Source organism: Dendronephthya gigantea, unplaced genomic scaffold, assembly GCF_004324835.1.
Source record: "Dendronephthya gigantea isolate DGI-Jeju-01 unplaced genomic scaffold, DenGig_1.0 000103F, whole genome shotgun sequence".
Lineage (NCBI taxonomy): Eukaryota > Metazoa > Cnidaria > Anthozoa > Malacalcyonacea > Nephtheidae > Dendronephthya > Dendronephthya gigantea.
Window position 1 is genome coordinate 245,165 of NW_021163113.1, and position 21,721 is coordinate 266,885.

Here is a 21,721-nt window from a genome sequence, read left to right on the forward strand (position 1 = left end):
TAATGCTACCATTCAACTAGTTGACCGACAGGATCAGTAAAGAGTGAAGTTTGGGGCGATTTTTTCACTATTTCACAGATTAGGTAAACTGTAAACGAAACGATGAAATTTCATTGCTGGCACGATTTAGTTACGTTACCTTATTAGTTGTTTTACACTTTCGACGCTTCTTCGTTTTTTTGGTTATATGTTGGGAAACTTCACGTTTTGGTTCTTCCTGGTTTCTTAATGACAGATGCTCTTCGGAAGACATGGAACCCTTGTATAACGATTTTTTGATGATTTAAATTAATCACTCTAATCTCTCATCAGTCAATGGACCTTTTTCATAATGACGTCACATAGTTTTATAGATCCAAATAAATTTCGTATAAAATCAGACTTTCCGTGTTTGAGGTCATTATATGAAAGGTCTATTGGATTTGCATTATTTCATTTCACTATTATTATTTTAGGCTGTTATTATACCACATTATGCAAAGTTATTTAAAGTCGTTGGCCATATGCTGCTCCGGGTTATATTCGAATGTATACCTTCTTCATTCGTTTCATTTTTCTACGTTTCCGGTTTCTCTTTGCTTTCTTCTGCCCTTTTTTGATCATTTGATCAGTTCGTTCCTCTGAATCTCTCAAAAGCTGCTGTTCTTTGAAGAAGGGGTAAACCTTGAAACGGAATCAATATGTAGGTGTACTGCAAGATTATAACCCAACTTTATGCCGGCAAAAACAGGATTTTCCTGTTTGGTTTATGCTGTGAGCATCCATATAGTATTTTAGGACAGCAATGCAGAACCGTATAAGACAAAATTACAAGGCGAAGGTTAGGAGTAACCTAGCTTTGAACAACCGGCCCCAGACGTGTATGTTTTGATGCACTATACTTGCCTATATTTGTACCCCTGATTCGGGCACTGATGTGCTCGAACCGCTACTAATCTATATTTGTGATCTAGTTGTAGAATAAACAAACTTTAATAGCCCTAGATTCAATGGATACACAATCCAGGTTTATGATTATCGTTGATTATATGACGTAAATTATATTGCGGATATGATAATAAAAATGATTTGAGTAAACTACGATAAATGATAAACGAAGGCTGGTTTAGGTCTATGTCAAAGAGGATGCATGTATACACCTTTGCAAAAGAAAACTTCGTATTCTTTTTACCTCATTTTCTTCTCGATGTTGCTCTTGGTTCACTGTTTTAATTTCATCTTTTACATTTTCTGGTTCCAAACTTGTCTTTGCCGAATAATTAATATTCTTAAACCAAACAACACTCACTTAAATGTGGAATCGGACATAGTGGTATAGTTATTAAAATGACTTGAATAAAGAAATTCCGTCTCAAAAACGATGAACATCAAAGAATACAATAAATAATTCCTCTTTAGAATTTTCTCACTTACTGAATTTTCAGCACCCTTTGCCCATTCAATTTTGGCTATTATGTGATTCATCAAGGAAGAGTGTTCTTTACTTAGGAAAACCTGAAATGAAGTATTAGTGCTAAAAACATCGGCAAAGCAAGCAGGAATTTCGTTTTAAACCATTCAGCAAATTTGTTAACATTTTCTGGATTGCAATCAGAATCCATAAATATTGACTACTTCCAGCGAAATTAAAAGGTATATTATTTTCATAAAGTATGCAGGAAGAATTTAGGTATTCTTTTTAGCTTAGCCTGAAAAATGTAAACAGATCGGCCGATTTGTTCGAAAAGATTAGTCTCTCCTTGAATTTACAAGCAATATTTGGGTATTCACGCATTTGCCAATACAAAATAAATATTGCTACAACTTTGGGCTTGGAAATTAAAATTATTCAACGTATGAACGAATGTGGTCTAGCTACTTACAGCTGAATCTTCCTTCTCAAATATTTCAGCTTTTTCATTGTCGTTCAGGATTACAAATGAATGACAATTTTCTGAGAAAATCTCAACCATTTTCTTCCAAGCTTCTTCCAAACGTTCCCCTCCTATAGTTAACAGCAAGTCTTTTGAATTCAGTTGTGAGCTCTATAATCACACAGAATAACAACAATAAACGATTTTGGTATAGTACAATCAGCAGTACAATCACGCGATCGATATTTACGTATTTATATATATTTACAGGTGACAACCTTAATGATAACGACTATATTGCATTTTCTTAGATTCGGGTGTGAGGTGATGATGCTGTAAACAATCAATTGTCTATGTGAGTTATAAAAAAATATGAGTTTTAAGCCGTAGTGTTCATTAATTTGGTGTTTACTGGAATACTGCTAAGGCAATGAATTTCTAAAGAAATCAGTTATAATAATAAGTACAAAATTAATGTGCATAGCATGACTATATAAATAGTCAGGCTGGCTATACGCTACTGGATAATTGTGAGTAATATTTTTGTTACAACCACAATATAGTTAACTAGATGCATATTAATGATACTTATATAGTTATAGATATGATTTGAATATTTATATAGTCATATTATATTCTTCTTCTTTTAAAAAACTGTACTTGGAAAATATCTTCTCAGTATTAACATGCATGAATGGAAAACAATACATATATTCAAACACATACGCTCATAGCTAATTTTAAGAATTTTTTATCACTGCACATATCATCACAATAGTATAGCAGAGTGGCAGGACATGATTATGATACAATTGGTACTACTCATTGGAAATTGTTAATTTAATGATGGAGGAGTTGTAGAGGGTGTGCAAAACCTCTCAGAGAAAATTTTCTGTATTTTCGAGTCCCTATGCATTTTGGGGCCGTCTACTGAGAAAACACCATTTATCAATGCACATTTCTCATTTTATTAATGCACATTCTACTTTTATCACTGCACAAGTTGGTTATCATTGCACACTAGGTATGCATACGCTGTAAGCATATATAATCAGCTGTTAAATCAATTCTTTCCTGGAAAATCTTTTTCCTGGAAAATCATTTCTTGGAAAATAACTTCCTGGTATTAAGTAGCTATATATATATACAAACACTACACATATACATGCATATAGTTCGTGCATATTGTTGCAGATACGAGTTGTATATAACTAAACATCGCTTTGTTTTGATATTTTCTAAAAGCCTCCAGCTGTTAAAAAGCCTCGTTTGCAGAGTTGGAAGTGGCCACTGCACCAAGAGTGACTATGGATTTACATTCGGCTACAAGCTTTTTTGAAAATTTATATGAAGCTTCAGTTTAAAGCAAAGAAGCATCATCGTCACAACAGGTTGTGCGTGGTTATACCGCGAAAGGCTATATATATATGAAATTCAACATCGAGGATGGAATTGCGATTTGGTTATATACTTGCAATGCATTTCCTACAACGGTACGTTTATTGTTTCTATATTGTAAAATTATATATAACATTATATAAGAATTCCCTTCTAGATGGATGAGTCGAGAAATATATATATTTTAAAGGAATTTTATAACCCGCGACATGCAATTATCAAAGAATTGTCAAAGCGAAAGCAAAAAAGATGCTATAATTGATTTTATACCGCATTACCATTTCCATTTTGGCTAGCTTCAGATACATAAAGGGGATATTTAGATGAGTAAAAAAGACATAAACCGAATTTTAGCCTATAGGTTCGTCACACTTAATTGACAAGCCGGTTAGCTCGATTAGTGTTGAACTTAGCTATATAACATTATAATATAGCCTTCCGGTTTCATGGGACGATAAACGAAGTCATGAAATATTTCCAAACTCTAAACATAGATTTATGTATAGCTAAGAGATGCATTTATAGTATACACATCTTCTTGGAAAATGTTCAAAATATAGCCGTGCGATCGAGTTTTGCAAATTGTGTATATTTTTGTATTATACGCAGCCAAAATGCTTTCGAAACGGTATCAATTTCGGTCTGTTTTGTAATACTGCATGTCTATATGGGTAATTTGTATACACAACTCGTAATATCCGCAAGCCATATTTCAAGCGAATTACAACCTTTCGTAACAAAATTTCCCAATCAACTAATTTCGTAGCCTTTCCCGCTATAGCAAAATTATTGTCGACTTTCGCTCGTGGCATAATGTTGCTTAATACGCAATAAAAATATACAGAATTGGGGAAAAGAAAATTTCCCCGGCCTAGCTGCTGCATCGCCTGCATGTATAATATCTAAATCAAACTGTGATCAAACTATCCTTTAAATCAAACTACAGATAATCTTTTGATATAAAAATGTACTTATTCGTTCTAAAGAACAACAATTATGTCAATGAAGTCTATACTTATTGGCTACGTTTTGCTGCAGGATTTCTGTCAGTGTAGCTATTTAATAGCTGTATGTACACAATGTGTTCCATAAACCCAATTTCACCCCTGTAAATTTTGATGGAAAATTACTGAAAATTAGCAATACTAACCGATAGCCTTTCTATCGACATATTGATCGCTTGTACTATGATTTCTGAAATGTCTTTTTTTCCTTGTCTATTTCCCATAGGAGCATCTTTTAGGAAAATGTGAATCTCTTCCGCATTTGTGTTTTGCTGGCCAAGCATACTTATAACTTCAAAATTCGCCCTATAGCCTTCGTCTCCTGTTTCATTTGCGTTGTTTCTGGAAAGCATACTCTGGTCTGAAAAAAACCCTTCAAGACAAATGTACTGGAAAGCCTTTTAAACTAAATATTTGCGATGTATGGTTTTTAAAAGATCGAATGTGTGGAATGATGCAATCACAGCTAGCTATATACGTCATCTATGCATGGTTGACGGCCTCAGTGGAAACAGTGGAAAAGGAAACAGCTAGCTATGTGCAGTAACAACTATTATAACTCATTTATAAAGTTCACATACATTATACATGCAGTTATATTTCCATTTCTGATATACATCAACCATTATGAGAAAGCTTTTAATATATGTTGTATCGTACAGGCCTAAAGCTAGTAACTTCTTGAGGCAACAACAAAGCATGTCTGGACAACATGATTATGTGGAGTTAAAAATATGTAATTGTGTCTAACACAAAACAACTATTTCCACTTTCTGTCAATGGTATGATTTTGGTCTAGTAATTCACGGAAAAAAAAGGGATTACTTAAACGTTTTCGTTGAATGAAATACGTTTGCAAAATTAAAGTGCAATTAATTCATTTCACTATATTTTTAGTTTAAATTTTATTTCATATTATTAGTATAGAATTTCACTGTATAATATGAACTTTTCTTATGATCAAGTCATGAATTAAATAGGCACGTAAGAGAGAATGTAGCTGAAACATACGTTTAGGATCCGTTCTTGGAATCGTGCTTGATATATATACAACTTCGCTTTATTGCTGATATAAGGTTCTTACAGCTTGCAACCGGCTCAGATAAGGCATTATAGTTTGTTGATGTAGAACCATAAACTTTGAGCAATATTTTCGTTATCTCATGCAGCTGTATTCAATCATGTTAATCTCATGCATAAAAAGAAGCAATGGACATTATCATAACTAGAAATACACACATGGAGACACTCTTCTAATTGTTTAAAAGAAAAAATTCGCCAGGCATGAATCACGATAGAATTAAGTTCAGGAACGAAAAAACAAAGTAAGGTAAAGTTATTGCTAGGATTATCGCAAAGGTGAATTAGAAAGGATATAATTATGGTAAATGCACATATGATAACGGCATATTGGTAGAGAGCCTCTATGTAAAAAAAATCCTTTACTGTATCAAACGGCTTCAAATTTCCTCTTAATATAGGTAGCATAGAGTCAATGAAACAATTTAAACTATTCAGAAAGTTGGGTTTTTAGCGATATATAATCAGTTTTATGATTAACCGTACTAGTAATTACACTTATGTTTGGTATTTTAATGCTTATTACTTAAAAAAATTGTCAAATAAAATTGCAATTATAATTCTTAAATCGGTTATTGTTTAATAATTTAATGTTGATATAATAATACGTCAAATAATTATAGAATTGCAATCATAATTTTTCAATCGGTCGTTTAAATGGCTACTTATGGCTACTTGGCTACTTATAAACAGATTTGATATTTATAGCGATATAACCAGTTAAATAATTTATCTTTGTTATAGCAATCACTTTTGCCTAATAATTCAATGTTCCTATAAAAATTCGTCGAATATATATAGAGTTGCAATCTTATTTCTTAATTTGGTTCTTTAAGCCGCGTTTATACTAGAGACCTATAGCGTGGGCGGCGAGCGTAGGTAAAAGAGCCTGCCTTGCGAGGTTGACCTATAGATCTGGCCTGGGTCAGGTCTAAGACAAGTCTAGGCAATATATGCTAGTTCAGACTGCCTTTTTTCTCATCGTATCCAATAGATAATTAACAAAATACTTGGAACAAGACCCGAAAAGACACCGAAAAGTGGTAATACTAGTATGGATCCTGTACGGATTATATACTGGTTGAGAATTGATTAGGACTAGGTCTCATTACAAAAATCGTGTTCCAGGCCTAGATTTGTAAAACGTCTACACCTATAGGGCCAGGCTTGGTCCAGGCCATGTCAAAGAACGCAGAGTAAAACGCGGCTTAAATCACATGCACCTTTACTTCATCACTATTACAGTAGTGAGATTTATTGCGATATAATCAGTTTAATAATTTACCTTTATTTTTAGCATTCATACTTTTGCCTATAAAAACACAATATTGATAAAAATTGGTCAAATAGAATTGCAATCATACTTCTTAAAATTATTTCTATAAATCATCTCTCGATGATATAGCATCAATTGTCAATCGTTCCATTTCATTACTAAATGAGTCCATTGCTCAATCCAGTCATATGGGTTGCCCGCTGTTAAGATTACCTCTGTGAAGAGTTAAAAGGTTATCCTCCGCTGTCACTCGGCTGCCGAAGCATTCCCAGGGGCTACGATGACGGGGACGTGTGACATACGACTTAAATGGCAGAGCCTTTGGATTGATGGTAGGCATTTCCCAGCATTTTCGAGAACAACATTGGTGGCACTTGTTAACCCAACTGGGGCCTATTACCATTGCTTTGAGCCCCAAGGGTGTGGCCTGACAGACATCGCAAAAACCACTGGAAATAGAATACATTCACCTATTTCCTCAGCTCCTTTTTTAGGGTATTTGGAAAAGGAAAATCTGTCTAGTATATAAGTAATGCTGTAGAAGTGCATTAATTGCTTCTTTTTACATTGTCTTATTTTCAAGGTCTCAGTGAATTTTATTGCAGAAGTTTCAGCTTCTGATTGAATTTACTAAATAAACGACTAAAGCGTTTTATGTAATCGCAGAGGCCGCTTCTTAAAGTGTTCGAGTTCTAATTAATGGAGTTCCAATTCTTGGAACAAAAGTTCCTGAAATGCAACTTCCCAGAAATCAATTACTCTCTCAAAGGCAAAGATTACTACACATACACAGCATTATTCTCAAATATATATCTTTAAAGGTCCTCATATTTACGGGGTTTTTACTACAAACATTGTTATTGTATCTTTCTAAGAGGACAAAAAATCTCTGGAAGAAAAATAATGCTGATGTCAGTAACTTTGGGAACTTTAACTGGGATTATTGACATATGCTAGCCTGGCTTTATTTATCAGGGCATTTTACAGACTCGCATGACTGCCCAATTCAAGTAATTCTTAATAAAATGTGAGTTTTTGAAGTATACATATTATTTAGAGTTGAACGGTTCAGAAATTCCCAAACAATTCTTTAAAACTATATGTGGGCAATGTGCACTCTTCAAATGTCATGAGTATGTAGTTCTGACCGCCAAAAGCATGGAAAGTGATTATATTGTTTATTTAGACATCGCTAAAAATCAGTATAATTAAATTGTGTGGGGAGAGTCTTGGTATATGCATTTTTCATTGGTTATAGCAGCTTCAAATTAAGCTATATGTGAAAAATGCCAATGAGTGAAATTTTAAGTAAAGTTTAGATATTGTCAAGTCTGTTCATCTATATTTATGATTGAACAGATTTCTTAAAATTTTGTTGTAGTAAATATCCACTTAAAATATAATTTATTGTCGGCGTTTACCGGGGATTTTGAATGAATTTTATGAATGCATGATTTTAAAGTAGATGTGTATATTTTGGATTTTAAACCCTGCCTCTCGTAATTTGGATAAATTTGTAAAAGTTTTTATTTAAATCGATCTTAATTCATTTTCATGTCCAGCATTTGTCCGATGAGACTGTGCAGAGCTTCCTGGTCAGACGAAATCGTTGACGTGAACGTTCCAGCCGAAAATAAATTAATGTTGTCCTTGACGGTAGATCTTAATATACTGCGTCACAGGGAATATGCACCGCGTTTACGGTTTGCAGACAAAAAGATGTATTTAATAAAGAAATAGTTTACCTATTATGGTACATCTTAGCATAGAATAACTTGAGAATGAAATTTGATGGAATGGTAGTTATTTGTTTGTTTTGTTATCTCGAACGCGACGGAAAATGCACTGATTTGCCTGTCAGCTAATTTTATCATATAATGCGGTGATTATACTTGAAATTATTGTTTCACAAAGACATATGGAGGATTTATTTAACTTTTGTACACGTCTCATGCCTAATTAGTGACGATTTCTAGCTAAATGCAAAGGAAAACCAGCAATATTAATGTTCAATAATTTTTTATAACCTAAATCACGAAGAAACTATAATAATGTTTTGATTATGAGTTCGTTTTCGGTTTCCTTCCAATCGGCAGGTAATTCAATTATTCACAAATTTATTCACAACCTTATAAGTTGTGTTAAGTTTCGTGACGGCATTTGTTTGCAAACTCAGATCGTTTTTAAAAAAATTTCTCCGTCTTTTCAAGCCTAGGAGCTTCTCTTCGAGGCAAAAGAGGCATTTTCTTTGTCTGATTTTGCAGGGGAAATTATTTTATAACTTCTTATTCGTCGCCGTTGTGGCGGATGTGTTATCTTTGACTATTAATTTTAATAAGGCTGTCGAACCATGAAAATATTCTTGTAATTTTTGTCGTGGCAAATTAGCTTGTTAACAATCAGCAACTAATAACACGCTATGGAATTTTTACTTCAAAGGCTTTCGCTCAATGCAATGGTTATTTAAAAAACCACTAGCGCACAAGCATGGCAACCGGCTAGTGGAAAAAAGGTTTATTTTTTATTTGTTACATTTTACGTACGAAACAAGTACGTCAATTCGCGCAACGATAAATAAATATAAACATGTCGTAGCCATAAGTTCGCGGCTAATTTGAATTTCAAAGGTGTCAGTTTTTTTTACTCATCCTGTACAGGGTGTCCCAAAAAAAAGTCCCCGCTATTGAAATGAAGCTTTTGCTGGAATTTGAATGCATGATCAACGCAGTAGTGTGTAAATAGCATATTTATTAGGTTGAGGCATTCAAATAAAGCGTCTTGCTTTCAATTGGGTTTATCATAATATTAAGGCAATCAGATTCGAACAAAGGCTTGATTTCAATAGAGGGGACATTTTTTTGGGACACCCTGTATATGTACACCCACGCCTTATATGCATCAAGCATTTCTTAATGGGCAATTCTTTATAGGCAAAGTTTTACAAACCGACATTTCTTTGTCAAAATATTGGCTTAACCTCGTGGACTTTGAGATAGATATACACATCCGCAACAAGTACAGTATTTTTTGCTTAAGCGATGAGTCATACAGTGACAGGCTTCATCAGAGGTCAAGTTTTGATTCAATTATTCGCCAGTTTACTCAACTGTGAATTGGACGTCGACTACGTTATCATTATACCGATTTCTGGCGATTTGGGCAGGTTTTATGTTAAAGAAGGAGTTTAAAGAACTTATTCCCGGCTTTATTACGGTATGCTGCATGATTGTGACGACCTTTCAGTTCCATTCCGAGTGTTTAACCAATATAGTATTTCACGTTTCTATTCTATCTCACGTATATATGTATTCATATGTGGTAAATTTTGACTAAACCAAAAACTTAAATAATTGAATCTTCTAAAATAACATTTATTGAATAAAACAAACATTACTTATGATATTTAAGGCAATAATATAGTTTATTGGTTTGGGGCCCTGTCCGCACCATACCGGGGAGGATATGCTCAATATGTTTACGAACAATATATTGTGCATGTTTGAAAGTGGTTTTGCAAGAAAAAGTAAGAATGGTTTTGAATGCCAGTTCCGCCGCCATTTTTCATGTACCCATTTTAGCTTTTATTTTGAAATCTCTCGTGGCGTTCAAAGGTAAATTTATTTCCCTCATGTATTAGCGTCGTGCGATTAAATTTTCCGTTAATTTTTATATGGTAATTACATAAATCATTATGTCAAGATCACAGGGTAATTTTCCGCAGTTAAATATATTGGTGTTATTGAGAATTTTATGACATACATCAGCACACGTGAGAATAACGAATACGGTGTTATGGAGAACGGATGGTTGGGGAACAGCAATAAAAGATGTGAGCATATAATTATCTTAGGTTTGCTTGCAAATTAGTATTGGTTTAGAATTAGTGAGTCCATGCGTGCAATAAAATGTATTAATATCCCGCAGCTTGAAATATCTTTGACAGAGACATGCGGGGGGGGGGGGTTAGACTTGTCAGAAGATATTGTATCTTCTGATTTTACGTAACAAATCCCAACGTAATGCTTTAAGGTGAAATTTTTTGATGAAAGATGAAAGACTTCACTTTCGCCTTATCTTAAGACATTTCGGTGAAAGTGAATAAATTATTAAGAGACAGAACGCGATTTGGCGCACAGACCAGATCCGATTTGGCAACGCCGCGCGATGATTCAAAGCCTTTTATTTTCCAAAAGTGACAAATAATTGTGCCAGCTAATTTACATGCTCAATGCTCATAATCGGATATAAATGTATACTAGAAATATATATGCATGCCCTCGTCATTTTAAGCGCGAATCAATATATTTCCCGAATTAGCCATACCTAACCCTCTATATAAGCTTATATTATGAAATGACTTTATAAATAAGCCCATAGCCGCCTATGATAGCTGATATTTGAAATTTTTTGGAAACAAACACAATCGTAAGGGTGAAGTCGCGGTGTCACCAGTATTCCTGCTGCATTTAGCCACAGTTTATGTGAGAGGTAATATTTCACTAAATGTCGAATATTATATTTCGATATATTGATTTTATGCAATGATTGCAGTCGACTCTATATATATAATAAGCTTTAGACTTTCAAGAATTACACTTTACACCGAATTAAAGCCCACACAGACCAGACGCGATTTGACAACGCGGCGCGATTTTTCGGCAAAGTTTTTGATTTTCCAGAAGCAAATAAATTTTAAACTATCATAATATTCTTGTAGATTACTTAACAATAATACATTTTGACTGCCACCCGTTTCACCTATTCTAAAACGCTATAGAGCGTATATTCTAAAATTTAGAACAGCGCTCGATAGCGTCACTGAGTTGCAACCTGAGCAACCCACAACGGGCTTCGACCACATGTGTGCAAGATGGCGGAACGTTCGGAGAAGTACGATCTATTAGACGATGACCAAAAAACGATTTTGCGTGGTTTCTTCGAGCGAGGGATGACAACGACACGCAAAGATGTGAAGGAACTAATAGAAGAAGCTGCAGTAAAAACAAATGTTAGCGTTGCGCGTGTGAGGGTAAGTTTTCTTTGTATTATATATATTGTATGTCTGATATTGTCATTGATTATTTATCATTATGTGCGCCAACAAAATACTAGGACGGTGGAGCCAAAGGCTAAATTTCAATAAATTTGCATTTATTACTACAAAACTATATTTATATAGACTTGTACCGACGCGCTTTGCCAGTGCGTACGATGTTCGACCACCATTTCCATGGCATTATCATTCATTTTACTTAATTCTCGTGCACTCTGACTCAGTAGTCAGTATAATTACTGATCGCTTTATTCAAATTTTCAATGTCTGCTACGGTACGTACAGTATATGAGATTTAACTCGGAAGTACTGTAGTGTAGTTCAGTAGTTGTAGCAAGGTTAACTTATTAGTATTACATATTTTGTGATCAGTTATGTAACTAATAAAGCTGCAATGTTCACAGCTCACACTGCATTTACTGATTTTAATAGTCTGCCAAAGCATTCACAAATTTAACCGAGTCAATGTCCAGCTATTTGCTGCCAAATGGATTTCCATGAGTAATATGTATCATCATCAATGATGTTTACTATCATGGTTGCTGCTGTCTCTATCTTATAACCAAATTAACCCTTTATCAGCAGTTTTTCTGGGTTTCTCCCCTTGACAAGTACAAATTGTTCCCTGGAAAGCTTGAAACAGGTTGCCGATACTGAAAAGTAAGACTACCGGTACTGATCTGACAGGTTTTGCTGGTACTCAATACAGGGGCGGATTTTCTCGGGGGGTGCAGGGGGGTGCGCACCCCCCCAAAATTTTCTAGCACCCCCCCAAAAAAAATTCTAAATGTTTACGGAAATTTTTACTTTGCGTATATCTTCGTTGTTATTTACAACACTGCCAAAAAATTTAGTGTAACTATAAATACATTTGATGTTAACATCTCCAAAAAGTTTGAAGATTGAAGAATAGATCCTACAAAGGCTACATAGAATTTTAACTTTGTGTAATTTTAGTATTTTCCGACAGTCATTCGCATATCAAATGTTCGACCTTTGACCTTGTTTACGTTCGCCAGATAATGTTGCATGCCAACTGCGTGACAATGCAATATTTAAGTACCTGTGTATGATGTAATCACACATGGTTCAACTTTGCGATTGGCCTTTAATGGAATTTGCTTACTCATAGTGTGTTATGTCAGATTATTTTTGGTTAATTAAGTCATATTTTACCCTAACGGTCGGTATAAAAGCCGGTCACTTTATACATTATTCATGAGTGTTAGTGAATCGTGAAGAGTCTGAAGAACATCTAATATAGCTGAATTTTGTGAAATCTTTTGTTTTCAATACCAAAACACAACGTGAGTGATTTTTCATTTGCGAATTGTTGGACAAACCGAGTAGAGAGAACAATGAAAAGGCGCCAACCGTCGCTTACAGATTTTTTCCACAAGAAAAACAAAGGTTAGTGTCATCACAGTATTCTGCAATATTATTTATTGAGAAATTGGGCCGACTCGACTGTATGTTGCTGATCACACTATTCTTCAGTTCCAGAATCGAACCCACATGCACAACTGGCAATTGATCAAGATCAATATCCAGAACTTGAAGATGAACGAGATGAACATGAGACTGGACGAGACAATGCTGAGCGGGATAATGCTGAACCAGATGGAGTTCAACTTCATACAATTTGTGATCCTGAAGAGACTCAAGAGAGATCCACCCCTGAAACTAGCCAAGCAAGCTCCTGTGATCTCGATCAAGAATTGGACAAACCATCACAACCGAAGCTCCAGAAATTTCCAATAAATACAAACTTTTCAAGCAAAAAAACGAGATCTTTCAACGCAAACTGGTACAACCGCTTCGACTGGCTAGAGTATAATGTTCAAAGCGATGCAGCATTTTGCTTTGCTTGTAAAAACTTCTGCTCAAGAAATTCCGCAGACACCACATTTACCGTAACTGGCTTTAGAAAGTGGACTAATGCGCTAGATAAGGACAAAGGTTTTACGAAACACCAGAAATCAGAAGTTCACAAAAATTGCTACGAGAAATGGAAAGCAAAGGCCCGAATATCAGACGGAATAGATACAAGTATACTTGAGAAACTGGTTCCCGATCAAGCGAAAACAACTCAAAATAACAGAGATTACTTTAAACTTCTGTTCCAGTACGTAATTTGGTTTGCAACGAACGAAATAGCATTCCGGGGCCACGACGAGGCAGCTGATTCGAAAAACCCAGGCAACTGGACAACGTTTATCAAGATGCAATTACAGACCAACAAGGAGTTTCGAAGTCTCCACCAAGCGATAACAGAAAAAAGGCTTCTTGTTGACTACACCAGTAAAACGTCTCTTAATGAAATGCTGTCTGTACTCGCGGTTCAGATACGGAAAGAGATATGCCATCAGATCGAAACTGCCGGGTGCTTCAGTGCGCTGATCGACGAAAGCAAAGACAAAGGCAAGAGGGAAGAGCTTGCTTTCTCTGTTCGTTACTACACCAACAAGGTACAAGAGAGATTTCTATCCATGACTGCACTCACCAAATTTGATGCAGAAGCTATCTCAGCAGTTACGAAAGACCTGATCTCTGACGTACAGCAGAAATCCAACGGATCGCCTATTATCAGCCTCGGCGCAGATGGCGCTAGCGTGATGTCTGGCTGGTTAGCAGGAGTCGCAGAACTGCTTCGATCAAGGTATTTTGAATGGCTAGTTTACATCCATTGTACTGCCCATCGTTTGAATTTGGTTGTAGGAGACATGCTAAATGCATCTTTGTCGTCAATGGATGTTATGACCACAATAAAATCCTGCCATACACTGCTTAATAAACCGAAGATCAGACAAAAGTACGAATCACTCCACAGAGAAATGTATCCTGGCAAACAAGTTAAACATATTGTGCAGCAAATCGATGTTCGTTGGGGATGCAAATACGAAGCCGTTAATGTTATATCTGAAAGATTTGATGTTGTCCTCACGACTCTGATAGATGTGGCAAACAACCCCGGTGGAAGTGATGAAGATGATGAGTATCAGTATACGAAGTCACAGGCAGAAACAGCAGCTGGACTGTACCACAAACTGATGTCAGGAAAGTTCATCGTGGGTCTGACAACACTTCATAAGTATCTCGGCAAGCTATACTTCCTTAATAAAGAACTTCAGACCGAAAAAATTGATTGGACGGACGTTCAATACGAGCTGACCCGAACTCGGGACTTAATTAACAACATTAAAGATGAGGACATATTCATTGCGTCGAAAGAAATTTCAAGAAAGACTGGAAATCCCTTAGCTCTCTGCGACACAATGCCTATCCACAACCTTAGAGCTACAACAGTTATGACTCCCGACGATCAGGATCATCAGGTAAAAGAATTTATTGCAGATCTCAATGCAGAGCTGAAAAATAAACTCAACGATGAGTTCAATGTCAGATTTGACTCCAAGAACATAGACATCCTTAGAGCTATCAATGCTCTTAATGCAGGTTCAGATACCTACTTGAACTTAAGTGAGCTAGATGTGCTACTGAATACCTTCAGCTGTCTCAACATTAACAGATCTATCCTCGAACTAGAAATCGAAAGAGCTGAAGTTGATTATCGTCTTGGTCTACCAATAAATCCAAACAGGCTTCCGAACTTAACCACTTTAATTGCAGTTAAGAACACCATCTCGACATCAACCGCTTCAGTGGAAAGAGCATTTTCCGGCATGAATCGTGTCTGCACGAAGCTACGATCCACCCTTCTTCCAGAAAGATTAAGTGATCTTTTATGCATTTCGTTAAACAGAGATGTTGCTGATTTACTGGATTTGGACGAAGTCGTAACAGCATGGGGAAACATGCGCAATAGGAGGGCTAAAGTCTAAGTCATGAACTGACTAACTACTAACTAGTCTAACTGCATGTATATAATGTATAATGTACTTATTGCTAACCTGAGAATTGAGAACTTGAACATCTGCACAAATTTGAAATATTGCAAAGAAGTATTGTACAGCAATACAACTAGAATTTATAATTTTTATATATTATATAATATTTTTATTTTATAACTTTATACCACTATTCATTAAGAAAAAAAGATATAAAAAAGTTAATAAAGTAATAATACTTTCATTACACGGGCTGGGTTCACTCATGCCTAAAAAATATACAACAGCCCGGGGCCCCGGGCAAGCTTTGCTAGCGCACTGATGCACCCCCCTAGGAAAATCTGCACCCCTCCTGTCAGATGAGCATTGATCCGCCCCTGACTCAATAGACTAGTCAATGCATGTGAAGTGTGAACACAGCTAACTACTTGCAATCCAGCCACAGCACAATTAATTAGTGATAAGGCCAGACAACTTTATTAAGTAATCCATTACAGCTCCCAGTAGGAAACTGCCTCTTAATAGATTTTACTCTTGCTAACACAACACAGTTTTATTGTCATCAAGGGGAGATTTACCCCTGGCAGAATTTCATGTTCCATCTAATTTTTAAAACCTACCTGTATAGCAGATTTGACTGTGAAAATAGTGAGATAATTAATTAATTATGAGACATTTAAACCAACCCAATTTTAACTTTAGAAATGGATTGGGAATGAGAGAAAAAGAAAGAAGTCGGGGCAGGCACTGGATGATACAAACCAACAAACAAAAAGGCACTGCAGAAGCAAGCCACAGACCACCGGGTACAACTTGTTTTGCTCATATATACTGAATTCAGGTAAGAATACAATTAAAATCATGTGTTACAATATTAACCTTGGTTTCTGGGTTAAATATTTCACATTACCATCGGGGTTGCCAGGTATTTGTGTTCAGGGGTCCAGTTATCATTATACCATATGCAATAATTTCTCAGGAGGGGTTGTGTACTTGTACAATTGCTACCTTTCTAAAGTATTATGTACATTTCTCTTGGCAGATACATGCCAAGAGCTGAGCAATAACTCTGACAAATTAAAAATGGCTGTAACAACCTGGAACTCACTGACTGTCGAAGAACAAGAATGCTGGAAAAAAAAAGCAAAGGATGCTCAGTCTGCAAATCCCATAGACCTTTCCAACAAAGAGCGCCATACCAAGATCAAAAAGGCAAAGAAGCAATTAATTTCTCAGGTATGCAAAAACAGGTGTCAATAGCGTCATTCAGACAAGTGTATGACAGGCTTCTTGACCTCAAACCAGTAAAGATCTTTCTTCATTTCTGAAATCCTAAATTTTTATATCTCTTTATTACTGTAAAGTCGTGTAATATAATGGCATTTATACAGTTTCACCACCATTATTAAATAAAATTGTCTCTCTCTTCTTTTTTTTGTTATTTCTTTCATTGTATCTTTTGTTCTTTCTTTTGTTCTTCCTTGTTTTCTTCCTTTAGTTCTTCTTTTTGTTCTTCCTTTCTTTCTTCTTGTCTCTTTCCTTGCTTGTTTGCTTGCTTCCTTCCTTCCTTCCTTCCTTCCTTCCTTCCTTCCTTCCTTCCTTCCTTCCTTCTTCCTTCCTTCCTCCTTCCTTCCTTCCTTCCTTCCTTCCTTCCTTCCTTCCTTCCTTCCTTCCTTCCTTCCTTCCTTTCTTCCTTCCTTCCTTCTTTCCTTCCTTCTTTCCTTCCTTCCTTCCTTCCTTCCTTCCTTCCTTCCTTCCATCCTTCCTTCCTTCTTCCTTCCTTTCCTTCCTTTCCTCCCTTCCTTGTCACATTGCATTTGACTGTTGATTGTTATCAGCAAATAATACACAATATACTCTGCATTGTTTCAATATGAAGGAATTATAAGAAGACCCATTGCAGTATGCATATTAGATGCAAGTACAGTGACTATTTTAATGAATTGTGTCTACCTTCCTTTAGCCGCTTTTGTCCTGACAGGACTAGTAACTAAACCATGATATGTCTACTTCTTTTAGCTTGCATATTTAGAAAGCCTGGGGTGCACAGCATCTGTGTTGCTTCTGGAGCCAGGGGAATCCCCTTGCTATCAGCAGTATGGACAAATGAAGGCCTACATTTCTTAGAAGAAAACCAAAATGTTGCATTGAAGTTTATGGAATACATGAGTAAGTAGTGGCACAAACTTTTAGAAGTAAATGTGTACAGCCAATAAGATAATACACAATCGTATAAATCATGACTTCCACCTGTAACAACACAACCAAGTTGCCTGGTATGTACAGTTTGATAATTTGATCTTATCTCCAGGTATATATATATATATATATATATGGAAATATGGAAATATGGAAATATAGAAAATATAGAAATACAGAAATACAGAAATACAGAAATACAGAAATATATATGGAATATGTTTTTTCTTACATAGATTCTCCACAATGTGTCAAATACACCATGCACGATGTTCGTGAATTGTTTCGTCGGAAGTACAGTAAGTTTCATACGTACGATGTACAGTACATGTAATTATTGTTTACTGTGTTTCATACAACATATTTTCGGATGTGGTAGCTCGTCGTATTACAATGTGATAACATTGTAATGTGAATAACAATGTGATAACATTGTAATGTGAATAACAATGTGATAACATTGTAATGTGAATAACAATGTGATAACATTGTAATGTGACAACATTCTAATCTCGGTGATATCACTTTTATCGCATTCAGGACAATGTCATAAATGTCCCTCCCTCGCTTCGCTCACTCGTGACATTTTGTGATATTGTTCCTCATGCGATAAAAGTGATATCACCTCACTCCTCATATGATAACCTCTACATAATTATATATACATTTATAATATAACATTTATAGTACGCGCGTGCTGATTGGTCGAGAAGCGTGTTTCTATAACTGTATAGAAACACGGGAATTTTCCCGCCGAACTGGTCAAGCGAAGTAATGTAATGAGAATTTGTAATTGAATCGAATTATAATATTTGTACAAAATCTTTTTATTGAGTTATATTATAAAAGAAATAGAAAACATTTTTTCCTGTGTTTCTATACAGTTATAGAAACACTTGTGGGAGTTTGGGAGAACGAGAAATAATCAGTGGGAAAACGAGCCCGTAGGGCGAGTTTTTCCACGTTATTTCGAGAGTTTTTCCACGTTATTTGGGAGAACGAGAAATAATCAGTGGGAAAACGAGCCCGTAGGGCGAGTTTTTCCACGTTATTTCGAGTTCTCCCAAACTCCCACGCGTGTTTCTATAACTGTATAGAAACACGGAAAATGTTTTCTATTTCTTAAATATATAATGCCAAGTATTTTATTGGAACGGTTATTTACTTGGTCAAAATAATTTACATCAAACGTAAGGAGGGTCTGCGTATGTGTAGTGTTTATCGTATGTGTAGTGTATTTAAGCTGCTCAGGTGCTATGAGTTATTTACAAATGATTGTAAATAACTCATAGCACCTGAGGAGCTTAAATAAAAAAGCGAAAACGTTTGTGCAAAATGAGTATATAGTATGTATTGATACCCTTCACTTTTAATCTTCTTCGTGCCATATATATACTTATATATATATGCTTTACTTTTTTTCGTAGGTGAAGCATGTGGAAAGCCCATACAGAAAGTGCCGTATTCCAAAGGTGGTTTCGTCGTTTCAGGATTACCTGATGAAATTGAGTTTAGAAACCCGAGCACTTATGGGCAAAAACAAATCCAGAAAATCATGAACAAGGCTGATGACATCGCCTTTTGTTTACAAAATCCTGCTGTCAAAGTGCCATCACAAGTCACTGTCGCCGAACTTGCAGTACACAAGCAAATTTTGGTAAAATTAGTCACCGAAGAAACCGCTACAGCCAGCCTATCGAACCAACACCAAATCTTAGAGGAGGATTTGGAAGTATGCGAATTCGACCTCACCGCTAGTGAGTTCAATATTCTCACTACACAATTGCGGGATTACTTCCATGAAGATGCAATCACCGCACTAGAAAGTAATTTTGAGGCAGGCAGGGGTCATCAAGGGTATATATTACCCGTGTATACAACCACCAGTGATGCATACTGGTTGTTTTACCATCCCGGAACCGCCGATGAGATTGAGAATCTACAACCAGAAGATCCAATTAGCGGTTACTGGCTTGACAAGACCGAACAGGAACTACACTACAAGTTACTGGTTGAGCCCCAAGAAGCATCAATTGTGGCATTGAATTTGATCAACGACAATCTTAGCGAACTTGGGTCTCTTAGAGTTAGAAAACACCTTGATACAGAGGATGAATTGAGGCTCATTGCGGTGTCCGCTGATTTTGACTACTCTGTAAAGGAGTGTTTGAGAAAACATGGCTTTGATAAGTAATTTTTTAAACCTTCGTAAGACCTGTTTCAAACGGCGAGTTTACCATGTGCCTAACCCATCCAACCCAAACAATCGACTTGAGTCTATATGTTAAGCTCGACTACTTTGTTATTTTCGACGTTTGAATCACCAAGCCAACTTGGTCGAGCTCAATATGAATTGAATTCGGCACATGAAAACTCGCCGTTTTGAAACAGGCCTAAATTGTTCTGCCTAGAACTATTGCAAGTTGTAATTACACACCTACATAGGTACGTGAGTCATAATATCTATACTGTTGCAAATGTTGCGTTGTCATTGGCTACGTTACTCGCTGTCTATTCATCGATAGATAGTTGCAAAACGAACATTTAATGGTCCATCTTTCATGGGGTTTTTTCATGGGGTTTTTTGTTATTCAGACCACGCCCATTGCACTGTATGCTGGGTGGGGGTCCAAGCATGTGTAGAAAAAATGGTATCAGCAATGTCACATTTTTGCAATTTTAAACGTTGCTAACCGACTGATTTCAAAGATATGGTTAGAAGAGTCCTTGCTACGTGTCGAAGCGCTGCATAGAATACGGTTTCTGTGACTAGTGATTATTAAAGAATTAAATGGAAATAGATGAAAATTTGTAGAATGTTGTGGGTAAATGTGTCAAAATGATATAGGGAATTCGGTAATGTGCTTACTCGAGTGATGGGAAATCTGACAAGACTGAGGGGCTGTTAATATATGGGGAAGGCTGGCCCGCTTAAGAGGATTGGCCTTTCAGCTGGCGGTTGGCTTTCAGCTCGTGTTTATATGAGATGGCTTGGCCCTGTTAGGGGGGCTGGCTAAGGAGGAGGGATCTCTTCTTCAAGGGCCAGCTCTCCAGTGAGGGCTGGCCTTCTTCCATATAAACACCCCATGAATAACATAGGAACGAATAAGCAGGGCCGTTGCGATAGTGGTGTGTGTGTGTGTGCCCCAGCAAGGAAGCAAGCAAGCAAGGAAAGAGACAAGAAGAAAGAAAGAAAGAAAGGAAGAACGAAAAGAAGAACTAAAGGAAGAAAACAAGGAAGAACAAAAGATACAGTGAAAGAAATAACAAAAGAGAGAGACAATTTTAAATAATGATGGTCACTTTCAAAATTCAAAGTTCATCTTAATTTAGATATTTAGATAATCGCACTTTTCATCTGGGGTGCTTTTCACGCTCGCCCTCTTAGGTGATTAGGTCTATACCTGATACGAGCGACACGAACCCCAAAATTCAAAGTTCATCTTAAATTTATTCAAATGCTCTGAAATTTTGTATTTACACTAGTTTCCGTGATACAAAACGTTGTGCAAAGATCGTTAAGATAGTCGCACTTTTCATCTGGGGTGCTTTTCACGCTCGCCCTCTTAGGTGATTAGGTCTATACCTGATACGAGCGACGCGAACCCCAAAATTCAAAGTTCATCTTAATTTTATTCAAATGCTCTGAAATTTTGTATTCACGCTAGTTTCCGTGATACAAAACGTTGTGCGAAGTTTCGTTAAGATAGTCGCACTTTTCATCTGGGGTGCTTTTCACGCTCGCCCTCTTAGGTGATTAGGTCTATACCTGATACGAGCGACGCCAACCCCAAAATTCAAAGTTCATCTTAATTTTATTCAAATGCTCTGAAATTTTGTATTCACGCTAGTTTCCGTGATACAAAACGTTGTGCGAAGTTTCGTTAAGATAGTCGCACTTTTCATCTGGGGTGCTTTTCACGCTCGCCCTCTTAGGTGATTAGGTCTATACCTGATACGAGCGACGCCAACCCCAAAATTCAAAGTTCATCTTAATTTTATTCAAATGC

General features: G+C 36.2%; 3 protein-coding genes across 3 annotated transcripts; all 3 read left to right on the top strand.

Moving 5' to 3' along the window:
* Positions 1 to 11,363: 11,363 nt before the first annotated feature.
* LOC114534587 lies at positions 11,364 to 17,639 on the top strand. The gene is made up of 4 exons (XM_028556049.1): positions 11,364 to 11,640; positions 16,215 to 16,353; positions 16,555 to 16,748; positions 17,532 to 17,639. The coding sequence occupies exons 1-4, from the start codon at positions 11,482 to 11,484 to the stop codon at positions 17,637 to 17,639; spliced, it is 600 nt and encodes a 199-aa protein (XP_028411850.1). The 5' UTR covers positions 11,364 to 11,481.
* Positions 12,816 to 15,671, top strand: LOC114534564 (zinc finger MYM-type protein 1-like). Its single transcript, XM_028556025.1, has 2 exons — positions 12,816 to 13,074; positions 13,162 to 15,671. Exons 1-2 carry the CDS (start codon positions 13,023 to 13,025, stop codon positions 15,504 to 15,506), a joined length of 2,397 nt encoding a protein of 798 aa, XP_028411826.1. The 5' UTR covers positions 12,816 to 13,022; the 3' UTR covers positions 15,507 to 15,671.
* On the top strand, positions 17,619 to 20,849 carry LOC114534566. Its single transcript, XM_028556028.1, has 3 exons — positions 17,619 to 17,681; positions 17,948 to 18,010; positions 19,139 to 20,849. The coding sequence occupies exons 1-3, from the start codon at positions 17,669 to 17,671 to the stop codon at positions 19,903 to 19,905; spliced, it is 843 nt and encodes a 280-aa protein (XP_028411829.1). The 5' UTR covers positions 17,619 to 17,668; the 3' UTR covers positions 19,906 to 20,849.
* The last annotated feature ends 872 nt before the right edge of the window (positions 20,850 to 21,721 follow it).